This window comes from Monomorium pharaonis, chromosome 1 (genome assembly GCF_013373865.1).
Source record: "Monomorium pharaonis isolate MP-MQ-018 chromosome 1, ASM1337386v2, whole genome shotgun sequence".
In the NCBI taxonomy this organism is placed as follows: domain Eukaryota; kingdom Metazoa; phylum Arthropoda; class Insecta; order Hymenoptera; family Formicidae; genus Monomorium; species Monomorium pharaonis.
The window spans coordinates 22,951,029-22,966,979 of NC_050467.1; the positions used below are offsets into that span (position 1 = coordinate 22,951,029).

The 15,951-nt window shown below is 44.1% G+C and overlaps 1 protein-coding gene and 1 non-coding gene across 3 annotated transcripts; both read left to right on the top strand.

The window, feature by feature from the left end:
* Nucleotides 1-1,455: 1,455 nt before the first annotated feature.
* On the top strand, nt 1,456-15,854 carry LOC105836569 (lysine-specific demethylase 3A). 2 transcript variants are annotated; one of them, XM_036284995.1, is made up of 9 exons: nt 1,456-4,138; nt 4,214-6,514; nt 8,398-8,620; nt 9,136-9,542; nt 9,693-9,897; nt 10,284-10,432; nt 10,662-12,087; nt 12,192-12,456; nt 12,631-15,854. In XM_036284995.1, the coding sequence occupies exons 1-9, from the start codon at nt 3,800-3,802 to the stop codon at nt 12,947-12,949; spliced, it is 5,634 nt and encodes a 1,877-aa protein (XP_036140888.1). In that variant the 5' UTR covers nt 1,456-3,799; the 3' UTR covers nt 12,950-15,854. The 2 variants fall into 2 exon arrangements, with proteins under 2 accessions (XP_036140888.1, XP_036140897.1); XM_036285004.1 differs by having other exon boundaries at nt 1,457-4,138; nt 10,302-10,432.
* Nucleotides 8,983-9,057, top strand: LOC114253803. The gene has a single exon (XR_003625279.1). It is a non-coding gene; the product is annotated as a small nucleolar RNA SNORD36 (small nucleolar RNA).
* Nucleotides 15,855-15,951: the final 97 nt, after the last annotated feature.

The following is a 15,951-nucleotide window of genomic DNA, read 5'->3' on the forward strand; positions in this document are numbered from 1 at the left end:
TTGTCCTACATCGCGGACGACCCGCATAACCGCTCGAGTATAATACCGAGGCACGTCGCTCCTACGGTATTTGAGGCACCGGATAAACGAGACAAGTGAAATTGTATGTCCCCGCCGTATACGCTCGCCGAACCAAGGGGGAGAGGACGATTGCCATTCGATGAACGCGCGTGGGGAATACGGGAACGCCTGGAATATTTATAGAGAGTGTCGCAAGAGAGGAGGACGACGGAGCGGCGGTGACCACGTTTCGCATGGGAGTCGCGCGATTATAATTCATCCGCGCGCGCCGATGACAAGGAATGTAAACAGCTTCCATTATGTGCCCTGTACGGGTGCAAAGCTCGGTTGTGTGCGTGCGCGCCTCTTTTTTTTCTCCCCCTCCCTCCCCTTTCACGCATACACACGTACCCGAAAGATAAGCGACTGTGTAAGCGGCTTACAGATAAGCGGCCGGGTGATGCAACGCGGCGGGCGTTAGACGTGTGGCGTGATGATGTTGGCGTGCGCACGTTAACGTTTGCCGAGCACTTTTAACGAGGACTTTGCCGCGCGCCGGCTTTTGTGCCACGTCGCCCTCGTTACGCCGATCTTTTCCTTCTTTTTTTTTTCGTAAGGACGCGTCGCGCATACAAAAAAAAAAAAACCGTGCGATGCTCGCAGAGGTAAACAGAATGTGGGTTGACATTTACTTCGCGTCTCCCGATTAGCATAGTAAATCTTCTTCTCACAGGCCTATAATTAGATTCGCGGCTTCGCCGGAGCTCCCGCGCCCTCCCGGCCTCGTAAAATCCTGCCGTCGTTTTGCTTGCAAGGACGTCGATGTCGACATGGACATCTTTCTTCATACGGTAGGCCTCAATGCGACCTTGATCTCGAGAAGAAAAATACGTGCTCCATTTTTAAGGATGAATGTTGAGTTGAAGGTTTTTTCCATCAGAATACAGACCGATAACAAAAACTATGCAAATCAACGTGGAAAATTCTCTGTGGATTTTCCTTCAACGTGGAAAAGGATGGAATACGTTTGTCCGATCCTACACAGAAAAAAAATTACTCTCAAATTGAAACTTATGCATTCAAATTAACGCGATGTTTCATATATAAGCAACAATATATAATCTTCTTAGAAGAATTTGAAAATGTTGAATTTCAAGATATTATAGTCTTATTTTAATTCATTCACTATAAGTATTATTTTTAAAATATGATATAATTGTTTTGATAATTTTATTCTAAGAAAATTATAATCTTCGATTTAAACATGTAGTATTTTCTATCCAATATTTTTCTTTTCCTTTCAAGAAAATTATTCTTAAGTAACAAGAATGTTATTTTCTTGATTAAACTATATAAAATTTTGAAATAAATCTTCTTTCACGTAAATCTTTTTGATTTAACGCGATATAATCTCATTTCAAGATTTCCGTTTTGAAACTGGAGATATTGTCAAAACAAGAATATTCTTTTTTTCTGTGTACATTTCGGGAGCGAAGTAGTGGCGCGTTTGAAATAATGTTTGGCTTTATTTACAATCGGAAATCGCTGACTATCGACTCGCGGGGAGAAATTTCATCCGCGCTTACGCGGATTCAGGGAGAGCGGGAGAGGCATATTGCCTTACAACTTCGGTGACTGACGTATTTACCCGAGTATCCCGAATCCCGGGGAAAACAGGAAAACAATATTTACCATCCCTCCCCCTCCCCGCACACTCCTGCGCTTCGTTACTTGCCGGTTACTTGATTACATTAATTTGCAGCCTTCCAGTCGCTCCAGAAACGAGTTTCTCGCGGAGTTTAATCGACGAGCGGAAGCTGTTTGTTTGATCCTCCTGGGGAAATTACTTAGTTACACGCCGAAGTTCGTCCGGTAACTTCGCGAGGAGTTATTTTCGAGGCCTCTTGCGAGACGCCGCCGGTGGCATTAACGAAGTCGGTCGGTCGGTCCGGACGCAATCTCGCGCGCTACGTTAATCACACGAATCTCGCGCGCGCCTGTTGCTTTCTTTTTTTTTCTTATGGCAACATCAGACGTCTCTTCGCTTCACTTTTCTCGGACTCTCCGCTTTCCGCCGAACTTCTCGCCAAATGTCTGACTCGAAAGCGAAGTCACGAACTCTGCGTGTAATGTGAATTTCACAAGTAGAAATTAGTTCTCCGTTCCGTTATACGACGAATTTTCGCGTTTGCATACCGAGTTAGGGAATAAAAATTGAATTTTTTGTCGTTTGAATTTTTACTCCCTTCATGATTATTAGCGTGGTTCGCGCTTGATTTCGATCGTGCGACATTACGACACGTGAATCGAAGTGAGAAAAAGTTTTACTCGCGTGTAAAGGCGACTCGACGTGACACGCGGAAAGTCCCCGGCAAATTATGCGAGCGTTTTGCGCGAATGCGCAGCGCGTCTCTGTGTTTGTTTGCGTTAATGCAAATGTTTTTGGATCGGCGAAAAATTTGGAGCAATGACGCGCGAACGGCACGTGTTATCTCGGGAAGATCGAGCGAGAGCGTGAATTTCCATCAGACGCGCGTCAGATCCGCGAATCGCGACCGAATCGGCCCGCGTCGTCGGAACGCCACTAAAATCGTATTCGCATTTTTTACCGCACTAGGTGCTTTCGCCTCGCGAAAACGTTATGGACGTGTAATTACACGCGCGCGTGACACCGTCGCGCACCGTCTGTGTTTGCTCGTTATTCGACCGACAATTGAATGACGCGCCGTCTGGACTGCGTTATCTGCATAACAACAGAATGCAGCGATAAACATTGACTTTGGAGCGTGCGCGGAGGACGCGCGAAATGCAGAGTGCATAAACGTAAAATTTGTATTCAGGGTTTTTTTTGTAAACATTGATTCATCGTATTTTAAGTTTTTTTTTTTAACCGAGAATCGCAAGCGTTTCATAATTCCGCGCATTCCGATCTATCTCAGAATAAATTTATTAGCATTAATGTGTACACAGAAAAAACAATCTCAAATCCAAAGTCATTGTCTCATGTATAAGCAAGAATATAAATTTTTTTTACAGAATTTGTTAATCTTGAATATACATTACTTATATGACTTAACAAGAAATTTCTAATTCCATTAAGAAAAATATATTTTTCCTTATTCAATAATAATTTTTATTACATTGAGGGGAAAACTATTGTATAAAGAATAACTCAAAAAATTAGGATCTATTTCCTATTATTATTAAAACAATCATATATCGAAATAAAATTATAATATTTTGAAATTTAAAATTATCAACATCTTTAAACAATAATTGTCGAATACTAATCTTTTTACGCTTTTACAAATTTATTACGCTTGAACATTTTTAATAATTATTTTAATGGTCCAACAAAATAATTTTAAAATTTATAAGTATTATAGTTAAATTTTTAGACATAAAAAGCAAAACGTTCTTTTTGTGTATGTATATAAGAACATAATCTATGCAATATTTCATTTCACACATATAATATGGAAAGGAATTATGATCGTAAAATCGTAATTTTTTAGTACGCGCTTGAAATTCTTCAATAACAATTCTTATCAAAAACGGATTAATAAAAGCATCGTGTGTATTGACAGTCAGAGTACCGTACTATCATTCTCGATCAAGCTTTTTACGCAATGCCATTTCAATTTTCGGAAAGCTTAGAGATACAGATCAAATCGCAGAGATAAAATGCGAGATACGAAAAAAAAAAACGTATCTCCGATGAAGTAGGCGTTAAGCGACAAGTGGTGAAAGTGATTGGCAGTATTGATTGAAGTAGGTATCTTATGTCCCGCAGAGGAACATGCAGACGGCACCCCTGATGGGATGGAGAGCATTCACGCAAGTACCGCCGAACACGCCCGGATCACTGGCTCATCCTTCCGCTCACCATACTATTCCTTGCGGTCCGCCGGGCGGGTCCGTTTCCGCCATCACGCATCCCGTCGTCGTGCAGCAGCAACAGCGGGACCGCGAGGAACGGGAACGGGAGGCGCGGGAGCGCGAGCGGGAACGGGAGCGGGACGTTCGCGAACGGGAGCACCTGGTGGCGGCCGAGAGGCTACACCAACGGCAGACCGAGGCGAGGGACGTGCAGCAGAGGGCCGCCTACTATGCGGCCACGACACAGTCGGCTCAACAGGTACGCATACACACATGCGAAATAGAGACTCATATATTCGTGTACATTATCTGTATTTCGATCCTTTGTTTTTAGATTCGATCTTTGAACGTGCCCGGGAAAGTCGAGTACCCGCCACCGCCGGCGCACTCGCGGACGTCAAAGTCGTCGTTGCAGGTCGGGCTGCACGAGAAATCGTCGGTGGTAGGTCCACCGACGCACAGCTCGCTACCGAAAGCCGAACCGAACGTGAACCTGTTTAATTACACGTCGACGTATCAGCCGCAGCCATCCTGCACGCCCTATCTGCACGATCTCAAGATAAAGAACGAGATGGGATCGCACAAGTCGCTTTCGAGCAAGAGCGGACTAGAGAGGGACCACCACGGCAGAGAGGTGCTGCAGAACCCGCCGTCTCTACTGCCGGATCACAAGAGCTCGGTGATCGTGAAGAACGAGGGCAGAGAGCTGCCGAAGGCGCCGACGCCGCAACAGCACTCGTCCAGCCCGAAGATAATGCCTTACATGAACGTCCAGTCGGTGGCGCCGCAGCACAAGTCATCGGCGTACGAGTACAGAAGCCCGACGCAGAGTCCGCATCACCTGCACCCGGCGCATCTGGACGGTCTGCAGCAGGGGAAGAGCATCGCGGGGCCGCCGACGAGTCATCATCGCGGTAGCGGCGGCGGTGGTGGCGGCGGCGGCGGTGGCGGCGTGCCGACGACGACGCAGTTACCGAGCCCGCACGGTCATCCACCACCACCGCCGTCGGCGCAGCCCGAGCCACGTCTGCACTCGCACAACTCCCGTCAATCCCCGCATGCACCGCCGCAGAATCCGCACCAGCCGCCGCCACCGCCGCATCCGTCGCCGCCTGAGTCGCGCTACGGTCTCGGCAGGTCGGAGCCCACGGGGCTGCCGTACGGCGCCAAGTCCACGTATCCGTACCCGCATCCGCATCCGCCCACGGCCTCGCCGGCGTCGTCGCATTACGCTACGCCACCGCCGGCCGGCGCCAAGCAGAAAGTCAGCAGCCCGGCGCCGCCGCACTTCTACGGCGAGCCTAACTCCGGCATCACGGCCGGTTTGCCGGTCTGCCGTGCCTCCAAAACGCCTGTCGCCGCGCCGATACCGCTTACCTCGAAGGCCGGGAGCTCGCCTTACCAGCAAGTGCCTCATCATCACGGGGCTCCGCCGCCGCCGTTGCCGCCGCCTGCGCACAGTCGGTCCGTTTACGACAGACACGGCTTTGCCGGCGCGAAACTGCCGCCGCCGACGTTGCACGGTTCGCCGCCCACGGTCGCCTCGGCGCCGCTCTCAAGGCCGATCGCTCATCCCGCTCATCCCGCTCACCCTGTGCATCTCAACACCAGTCCGCACCAGCCCGGTCAGACGTTGCAGCACTCGCAGCCTCAACTCTCCACGTCCCCGCAAACGCAACCGCTCGATCTCGGGGTAGAGAGGTCGGGCTCGCCCAAGAGGAAAGCACCGACGCCATTATTGTGCGAGAACTCCAGCGGCCAGCCGGTGTCGTTGGAAGTTTGTAAAAAGCGAAGGACCGAAGAACCGCAGCCGTTGTCCTTGCAATCTGTCGGTCCGCCCGTTCTCTCCAGGGTGAGCGAGCCCAGTCCGCTTATCGCCTCGGCCGCCACGTCCATCACCACAGTTGTCAATACCGCGGCACTGCTGGCGCAGCCGAACAGCCAGGTAACGCAAGAGCAACGCATAGTGACGGCGGTGAGTCCGGCTCCGGGAACCGCCAGCGGTGACGGTTCCATGCGACCCGCCAGCACCGGTAGCGTATGCTCGTTGAATCCAACGTCGGTGAGCGCGGCACCGAGTCCGGCACCCATTCCCAGCCCGGCGCCATCCACGGCACCCAGCCCGGCGCCCAGTGCTCCCGGCACGCCCGCCAAGAGCAACTCCAGCAACGCGGATAGCGAAAAGTGCAACAGTCCGGCACCGAGACCGCCCAGCAGCACCAGCTATCCGGTGCACAAGCTGAAAAAAGCCTGGCTGCAAAGACACTCGAGGTGTGAAGACGGCACCGAGAACACCACGAACATAGCCAGCAGCGTCACGTTACCCCTCAATATTCCACGTGAGACACCGTCGTCGAACAGCAAGGACCGCGATAGTAGTAACGCGTCATCGAACGCAAACAACAGCAACGCGTCGACCACCTCTTTGCCCAGCGCGGTCAATTCAATTCACAATATCGGTAGCATGGCCGTCAACAGCATAAGCAAGAGTAAAGTTACTGGCAAGAGCGGTCGAAAACCGGCGAACAAAGAGTCGCTGAACGGTCACGCTACCGATACCAGCAAGACCCCGCAGGAGGACTCGTCTAGCAGCGACCCGGAGAGAAAGTCGCCGCCCAAACGGAAGCCACCCAAGGTATCTATCTATACAAATCGCTTCCGGTAGCCGTTGCTATCGTAGAAGTCACTATTTGCAATTTGGAGTGCGTGTGTGTTGTGCTGGTAGTTTAGTATTCGCTTGCTTAGTTTGTCCAAAAATTATTTTTCTTAATTAAATAATGTAAGAAATCTTATACACATAAATATAAATTTATAACAAACAATGGCACGAAAACAATCGTTAAATTTAGTAATTGTTAAATCTTATTTTCGATAGAGTAAATTTTTTTATTTGGGATGAGCAAGGTTTGTGTTCTTTAATAATATGTTATCTAACATTTCTTATATAACAGAGTGTAATTTATTGATTATTGAACTTTTTTTATTAGTCTGATAATCGTAGATAATACATTTCAAGTGATCATTTCTGAATATTTTGATATCGTACTTCTTATCTTGTAACTATAGTAAAACGATTATTCATACACGATTATTTGAATAAATCGTAAGCATGAATAAGAACTTTACTATTAATCATTTGTTTATTTTGTCATTGCAATTGAAGTTTGTTATTTTTTTTACATCGATATCGTGCCTTTAGGCAAAATTTCATAAGAAATTTGTAGAAATAATAGAAGCATGAATATGCAGTAGTTTTGTTTGCTGTGCCGTAGTTCTTAACTTGCAACTGTTATGAAAGAAAGAACTCTTGATCATCGAGAATATTTGCAGTGCGAAGAAAAAAACGTTAATCGCTTCATGTAAAAAAAGGAAAGAAAAAAAAGCAATAGCCGAGCTCATATGTATTCACTTTTTTTTCTTATATTATTATCGTTATCATCGGACTGTTGCGATTAAATTTGCGATTGAAATCTTATTTTTAAATCGGATACGTCTAAATATATTTTATTTAAAAAAATAAAATTTTCAATGTTTAAAATTAACACGTTATTTAATATATGTGTTACCTAATTAATATGCTATCTGAATAAAATTAGGCCTAAGGTCGAAACGTTGCTTCTCTTTTTTCTCCGTTTCCGGTACAAGTTTAAATCAAGTTTAAATGCCGCGCATAGGGCGCCATTTTCCTACATACGGCGTGCATGAGTCACAGTTGGTCACAGTTGTAACGGACGTCGCGCGATTAACAAGTGTTTCATCGCATCGTGTTATAAACAATTAATCCGTCGGTCATCGAGTGGAATTTGCAGGACAAGCGTCACGTGTCAGTTATTCTCCGGAGCAGATTACTTTTGCTATGGACGAATACAGAAGGGTAAATACTTTCTTTGTCCCAGAATTTTTGTCGCGGTCGCAACCTAACCTCCATTTGGAGCTCGCACAATAGTTTCATATCTTAAAACGTTTCACGCGATCGAATCGAGTCAAATAGTTATAATAGATTGATATTGCGATACGACTCGCAATCGAAATATTGAATTACGCTGCGGAAAGAATAATTATATTGCATTTTGCACGCGAGATTCCAGCAACGTTTACGAAGGAATATCGGAGTACGTTGTCCAAAATCGGGTTGGAAAAAGTCATTTAAGCGAGAGGATTGTTTTTTTTTTTTTTTTTTTTTTGTTATATTATTTAATTTGAAAATACCTTAAAATGTTATAAATATTTGAAAGAGTACAATTGAAGTAAAGTTGAAGGAAACTGTGAATGGATTCGATGAATAAGAGCGTAGCGAGTGAACGTAACTGTATGTGTGTGATAGAGTTAGACACTATTATTGCGTGATGTAATCTTTAACTTTGCTTAGGTTTAGATAGAGATCATTAAACTTGATGTGGCAAAATGGGTAGCGCTGAAGCAGAGTAGTATGGCCAGTTTTTTAGTAGCTTCGGCTGGTAGTAGATGCGGCAAGAGCATGAACTTCCTGACTACTTAATAATCTGTGCCCTGTGGTAGGTAAAACGAAAGAAGGGCGCCGCACGGAGGCAACAGACGGCCGCGGAAGATCAGCGGAGGCGGAAGGAGGACAAGCAGGGCGGCGGTGCCGGCGCGGGCAGCGAGTCTAGCAACGAGAGCGAGGCGGGCTCCGCCAGTGACACCAGCGAACAGTTAAGCTCTATCCAGCCTGCGTCCAGGGTTCGGCACACCACGGCCAATTCCAACAATTCCTCGGGAAACGGTTAGTTGACGTAGCTTCTTGTAAATGGACTTCCCGTCAGGTGAACTAACTAATTCACTTGCAGGGTAAGTGGTCCGCGTTCCATGATCGTACGATTATACCTGTCTCTCTCTATCTCTCTAGAGATGTCGACGAAAATTCGAGAAAATTCAGAGTGATAAACATTTGCATCTAGCTCGTGGAATTCCAGTTTTTAATTGAAAAGAAAGAAAAGATTTTTAGAAACTCTTGGATCTATGATGATTTATTTTTTTTTTCTTTTTCGAGTTTGCTAATTTATTTCGAATTTCGATCTCACGCACTTACCCTGTTCCTTAAGTATATCATTACACTGAGATGCACATATATTGTATCTTTAAGGTATATACATGATGACAAATAAAACAACAATTGATAGTACTACGATGATATTTATGAGCTTTTTAACACTGAATACATATAATAATAAAAATTGTGACCAAAAAATCAGAACGATAACAGACTTTCTGATGAAGCGAGATACACGATTTGTGCAGGAGGTAATAAGGAACCTAGGAAACGTGGTAGGAGACCAAAGACTACAAAGAGCAACGAAGTAGGAGGGGAGGACCAGCAGCCCCGTCAGAAAAAGGAACGCAGAGACGATAGCACGAGTAATAACAGCGGCCCGGGTGGAAGTGGCGGACGGGGCGATCCCTTTCGTAAGCCCCCGATATCGCAGCTAAAGAAAACCGGCGAGAGCTGGCTGCAGGACGGCGCCTGTTTCGAGGTGGCTCCGAAGCTGGCCAAGTGCCGCGAATGCCGATGGACGCCGCATCAGCGCTCCAAAAACCTTCCTCAGAACATCTTTTGCAGATTCTACGCGTTTCGCAGACTGCGTTATACCAAAAACGGACAATTGGCCATAGCGGGATTCAGTGATCCACACAAGGATGCGTCCGAGGTAAAATTATAAAGATGCCTTCGCTTGTCGTAATAGTGCGCTATGATTTACATTGATACAGTTAAAATGAGATGAATAAGTAGTCTTGCAGAATTTTGATTGGAAATGCTCTCGCACGCTTTCACACGAGAATTGTTTGCAATGTTACAGGATGATCTTCGATTATGGTTACCAGGAAAAGATAATCAAGAGACAATAGGAAAGGACGACAAGTCCGAGAAAAACGAAAAGGACAAAGGAGATCGAGAGGACCTAGACTTAGAAACGGCTCATAGGCTGCTTCGGCAGGTTGGCGATCAATTCTGTGATCTTTTGCATCAAGAGAAGAACGCTCTTCAAGAACACATGGCTGAAGGTAAAATTTTGTTTTTACAGATTGTTAATTTTTGGGATTTGTATATTTTTAAGAATTGACCTTTCATATTTTTTCCATATTAATCAACGCACATTTATCACACAATTAAAATAAACAACATGTGCACTATTAAAATTAACATTATCACTAATAATTTCACTAATTTTAATATATTTGTTTTTTATGCATTATTTGCACCGATTTTTCTTTCTTCTACCGTACAACGCACAAAATATAGCTACAGATAATATTTAATTCAATCGATCATTTTTGTAAAATTATAACCTGTAATTTTTTAAAATATCAGGCTGCATGAGTGCTTGCGATATTTCTTTTGTTCGCATGTTTTAACGCTTTGCGCATCGATTATTATTACCTTTTGACAGCGAGTTCGGGGGTTCTAGACGGAACAGTAGCGTGGAAACGAGTGATCCAGGGTGTTCGAGAGATGTGCGACGTGTGCGAGACTACCTTGTTCAATTATCATTGGGCTTGTGGCAAATGCGGTTTCGTTGTATGCATCGATTGTTATAAGGTAAATTACATTAAAATATATATTTCCAGTTAAACACTGGGAATTATATATGATATATATGACAATGTAATTTAAGTAACATTATATGATTATATAAAAACATTTACGAGCTTTTTAATTCTGACGTTATGTGTTGACATCAGTATATATATATGACATTAACAACTTGTTATCATTTATTTTATTTTTAAAGGCAACATCTTATTAATTAAATCATATTTATATGTAGGGACGCAAAAATGGAACGGTTAAAATCTGGGGCGAAAGTGGAAAGGATAGGGACGACTTTTCGTGGCTTCTGTGTACGAATAGACAAGTGCACGAACCAGAACGACTTATGCTCACGCAAATTATTGCCGGCGACAGTCTTTTGCGACTAGGTCAACGTCTACACGAGTGTCGTACGGAATGGGGAATCCCGCAACACTGCGCTTGCTCCCTTGTAGCTGCGTCGCAACCGAATGACATTCTTCGAAATCTGATTAAAGGCGATTCCGTTCCAGTTCTGAACGGAAACGTGAAACAAGGGATAAAAGAGGAGAAGAAGATAAACGAGTCTAACGGCGCAGAGAGCAAGACCAACGGCGAGGACAAAAACTCGCCGCTAAACTGGTTAGCTGATGTGGCGCTGCAGAATCAAGACAAGAATGACAGCGGCTCAAGCTCCGACTCAGATGACGATCGCGAAGGTAATTATTCGACGTTGCGGGAATTACTGATAAGACCGTCGCACAAGTCAAACGGTAGCGGTGGATCCAGATCAAATTCACCTACAAATAATTCGGGCGGCGGTGTGAACAATGCCACACAGAACAATGTCGCCAAATCCGGCAAGAAGTCGAAAATGGATACGCTCGACGAGGTTATATCTAGCGTGATTGAACACAGCGTCAAAAAGGAAAAGGACAGCAGCCTGGACGACGAAAAACCACGGGAATTGAAACATTTCGTGCGACGCTACAAGTGGACGCAGCGTGGCCGTGAGCCGTTACCGATTAGAATTATGACGGGAACAGAGAGCCAGAGTCTTTATCCGGACGTTCCGCACTCTTGGCTCTGCGACGGCAAGCTGCTGAGATTGAGCGACCCGAATAATCCAAACAACTACAGAATATTCCAGGATCAGTGGAAGCGAGGGCAACCAGTGATCGTGTCGGACGTTTCTAAGGCGCTGGACATGAATCTCTGGCATCCCGACTCGTTCGCTCGCGATTTCGGCGACGAGAAGAACGATCTCGTTAATTGTATGACCGGCAATCTGGTGCCGAATCAGCCGATGCGTAAGTTCTGGGAAGGATTCGAATACTATTCTAAACGGCTCAAGGACGAGCGGGGAAATCCCATGTTGTTGAAACTGAAGGACTGGCCGCCCGGCGAAGACTTCGCCGAGCTGCTACCGTCGAGATTCAATGATCTGATGAAGGTTCTTCCATTGTCCGAGTACACGCATAGAAATGGCAGACTGAATCTGGCAAGTCGTCTGCCTAATTGCTTCGTGAGACCGGATTTGGGCCCGAAGATGTATAACGCCTATGGTTCCGCTCTTCATTCCAACAAAGGCACGACTAATCTTCATCTTGATATCTCGGATGCCGTGAACGTTATGGTATACGTAGGAATGCCAAAGGATGTTACCGAAGACGAAAGTAAAAAAAGTACGTTATGTTTGGTTTTTATGATATTGCATTTGTTTATGTCGTTAACATTTTTGTCCAGTAATAATTGATTCTTTGGAAATTAATGAGCGAAACATTTATAGCTACGGCAGAGGCGATGAGAGCGATAGATGAAGCAGGCTGTGATATTCTGACGCGTCGACGCGCTCGCAAAGAAGAGGAGAAACCTGGTGCTCTGTGGCACATTTATGCAGCACGTGATGCGGACAAAATTCGAGATCTTCTGAATGCCGTTGCCTTAGAACGCGGAGCCCGTTTGGAGCCTCACCACGATCCCATTCACGACCAGAGTTGTTACTTAGATGGACCATTGCGAGAACGATTGTATCGAGAATATGGCGTCGAAGGGTAAATGTTATTTTTTAGAAAATACAAATACTTTCTAATAATTTTTCAAAAAATTTATTGAGAGAAACAATGCTTGCAACATTTGACTTTAATAAACTTTAATAAACTAATTAATTAACTTTAATAAACTAATTTTATTAAAATTAATTAAATGTTTATAATATCTTATCATAGGTATGCCATCGTCCAGTGTCTAGGCGATGCCGTATTTGTGCCAGCTGGCGCGCCGCATCAAGTCCGCAATCTCCAAAATTGTATAAAGGTGGCCGAGGACTTCGTGTCACCAGAAAATGTTTCGCATTGCTTCCATTTAACCCAGGAATTCCGTGCGCTATCTGACACTCATACCAATCATGAGGACAAACTCCAGATCAAGAACATTATTTACCACGCCGTGAAGGACTCTTTGACCGTTCTAGCCAACGTTAAGGAGGAGACTCTCGCCAAACTCGCCAAGGCTAACAATGAGACGAAAGTGAAGGAGGAGACTTAACCCTAGGTTCTCTTTGTACGGTCGTAAGATCGATTGCTAAATCCCCTTGATTAATCTCGTCATCCGTGCGAGTTTAATTAATAGTCAGTTCCCCGATATAGCGAGGCTGGCATGACCCGGAAGAATCTGCAGAAGAAGACAGTTCTTTCCGCAAAAAGACCGTAGCGGAAATGCGAGAATTTGTGATATTTGTGAAGAATTTAATGATTTTAATCGAAGGATTTGATTTGCTGATATTGGCTGAGCCAATTAACATTAGTTATATGTTGTTTAATTCAGATTTCCTTATATGCAATTCTTTTCTGCTCTCCCGTTTTTCCCCGAGACAAGGTGTCCGCGGACATGAAGTCCGATCAGTTCTATTACGAGTGAAAAGAAAATCGTAGCTCGGATCGCGCATAGGTAAAACGCCGCGTCCATTACTATTGTGATACCAGAAGGACTTTGGATCGTATACATTATTTGTAATTAATTATATCGTGCCTGTATCCAATACATACACTCATTCACACATACACATACACACATGTACACACTTGTCTATATTATATAAATGTAGATAATTGAAATATTATGTAATAATTTTTGCTAGTAACTACCAGAGAGAAGAAGGGAGAGAAAGGGGGTTCATCTAGAAGTACCTTTGTGCAATTAGGTGTGACTATAAATTATTATAGCTGGATCAGCGATAACTGCGGATCCATTTAATCGTCTGCTCTGATGATCTGGTGCTTTTCGATATTTGATCAAAACCCCGGCTAAGAGATAGCCGATACGTATATTCGCGTTCATGTCTTCTATGTTTCACGCGACAAGGGTGTAAAGAATAAAACACTGCCTAACTAAAATCGGTTCGACGACAATGGAAGAAACTATCGCATTTCTCTTTTTTTTTGTTTAAACATACATTTTGTATTTTTCGTAGAATGAGACATTCTTGTATGTATCTTGATGCATTGTGTTTTTATGGCGACGTATGTATCGGTTATATGAGCGACGGGGTGCTACAAGTTTTGTATGTCACTTCGATTATAAGGCATCAGAACAAAAAAAAAGTAAGAAAAAAAAACAACTTGTCCGATATAAATTTTCTGAGATGTAACGGTGGATGTCAAACATCGTTGAATTGAACGTTTCATTGTTGTCGTAACCCAGTGACTACCCGGCGTGTAACGGACGGGAAATAACTAATAAGATGAATATATGTTATTTTTGTCAAAGTGTATACAAACCGTCTACATCGGACGATAAAAACGAAAAGACAGCGATATCGTGAACGAGATGCTGAGACGCTCTAAATAAATAATGAAATTATTTGCAGTAACATTTGCAGTAAAGGTAAAAGGAAAGAGAGAGGAAAAGGGATAACGACTTTCGAAGTGCCAATGTTGAATCATGTGGGACATTAAGTATGTGCGCGTTATATTGTATTCGTGTATGCGTAGGTAGAAGAGAAAGGAAGGAAAGAGAACTTATTAGTCACGCAGAATTCGCAGAGATGACAGGGCCGAGTTCCTATCATTTCGTGACAGTTCATGCGAACGACGAGGTTCTATCCCGCTATTCGCACTGTCACTTACGATTCGAAAACTGCTGGTCGCTTCCGCTTTCTTTTTCCCCTGTTTGCTGAATTTCGTTTGATAGATGTTGCGTAAGGGAGTTAATACATGAGAACTTTCCGATATCTATGTTCATACTTGTAACGTGCGACATTGTAAGACGTACAGCAGCTCTCGAATCGAACGTAACGTCGTTACGCGCCATTCTCGCGCCGATTGATCGTCAGTTAATTATCTATGATTAATCTTGACACAGCATGTAAAGAGAAAAGAGGGGAAGAGCAAACGTAAGAGAAAAAGAAGAATAAAAAAAATTACTGGCATCCTGGAATCCGCAATTTCTTTGATCTCAACATTCGTCTAGCATACAACGACTTGATTAATATTTAACGAGTAAATTTTTAAAATATCTTAGTGTTGATAGATAACGATTGTGGGAATTATATTAAGCTACAAACAAGCAAAAGTACTAACTCCACCAACGGCGGCGGTGTTGTATAAAGTTCTAGAAAGACGTATTTCTGTGTATTATTGCTGCAAAACGAGACGCTATTGTTTGTCCTCTTGCTACGTGTATGTACATACATTTATATACATCCGTATATGTATACAGATATAAATACGAAGGCGAGAAGAGTGTCTAGGACTCGTAACGATAGGGAGGTAACGCAAACCTTCACGAAATACGAGGAGGTACATCTTACACGCGTAGGTAGATAGTTTATTATACCATTATTATAATTATTATATATTATCATTATTACGTTTAATTATTACGGAAAATACGATATTTAAATGTTGCTGAATATGAAAAACGACAAACATGAACGCGCGCGAGTGTAAATGATTAAAAGGGGGGGGGGAGTAAGAAAGAGTATCGGAAGAGTAGACAAACGAGGAAGTGAGCGAGAAAGAACGATTAGAAAGCGTATGCGTGGACGAGAGAGAGAGAGAGAGAGAGAGAGAGAGAGAGAAAGAGTGCGTAAAGGATGGTGATTGCTTGTGTGTGCGTGTGTTTGGTGGCGATCCAGTGAAAATGTGACAGAATGAGAGAACGAGGGGCCGTGTATTGGGGGCGGAGTGGAATGGACGATATCTCTAAATACAATGTACAGACCTTTGACCTCCCGCAAGACGTGTGTATATCCACTCCCCCGAGGAAAAGAAAAAAAGAATACCGCTCTACCTACCCCTTTCCTCCCCCTGCGTCCCTTCCTGCAACCACCGGCCGCCCCCAGTCATAGCAGTTATGAACCGCGGGCCGGCAGGTCTGAGTATAATTTTTTGTACTGTGTAAATGTAAGAACCATACGTTTGAATAAGAAAAAAATGTTTATATTACGAAACGCTGCTGTTTGGATCATTGCGTCTCTCTTATTCCCCTCCCCCCTCAAACTTCCCGCGAAATGTCATTTTCCGAGCGTTTATCGAGAAATGAGTGAA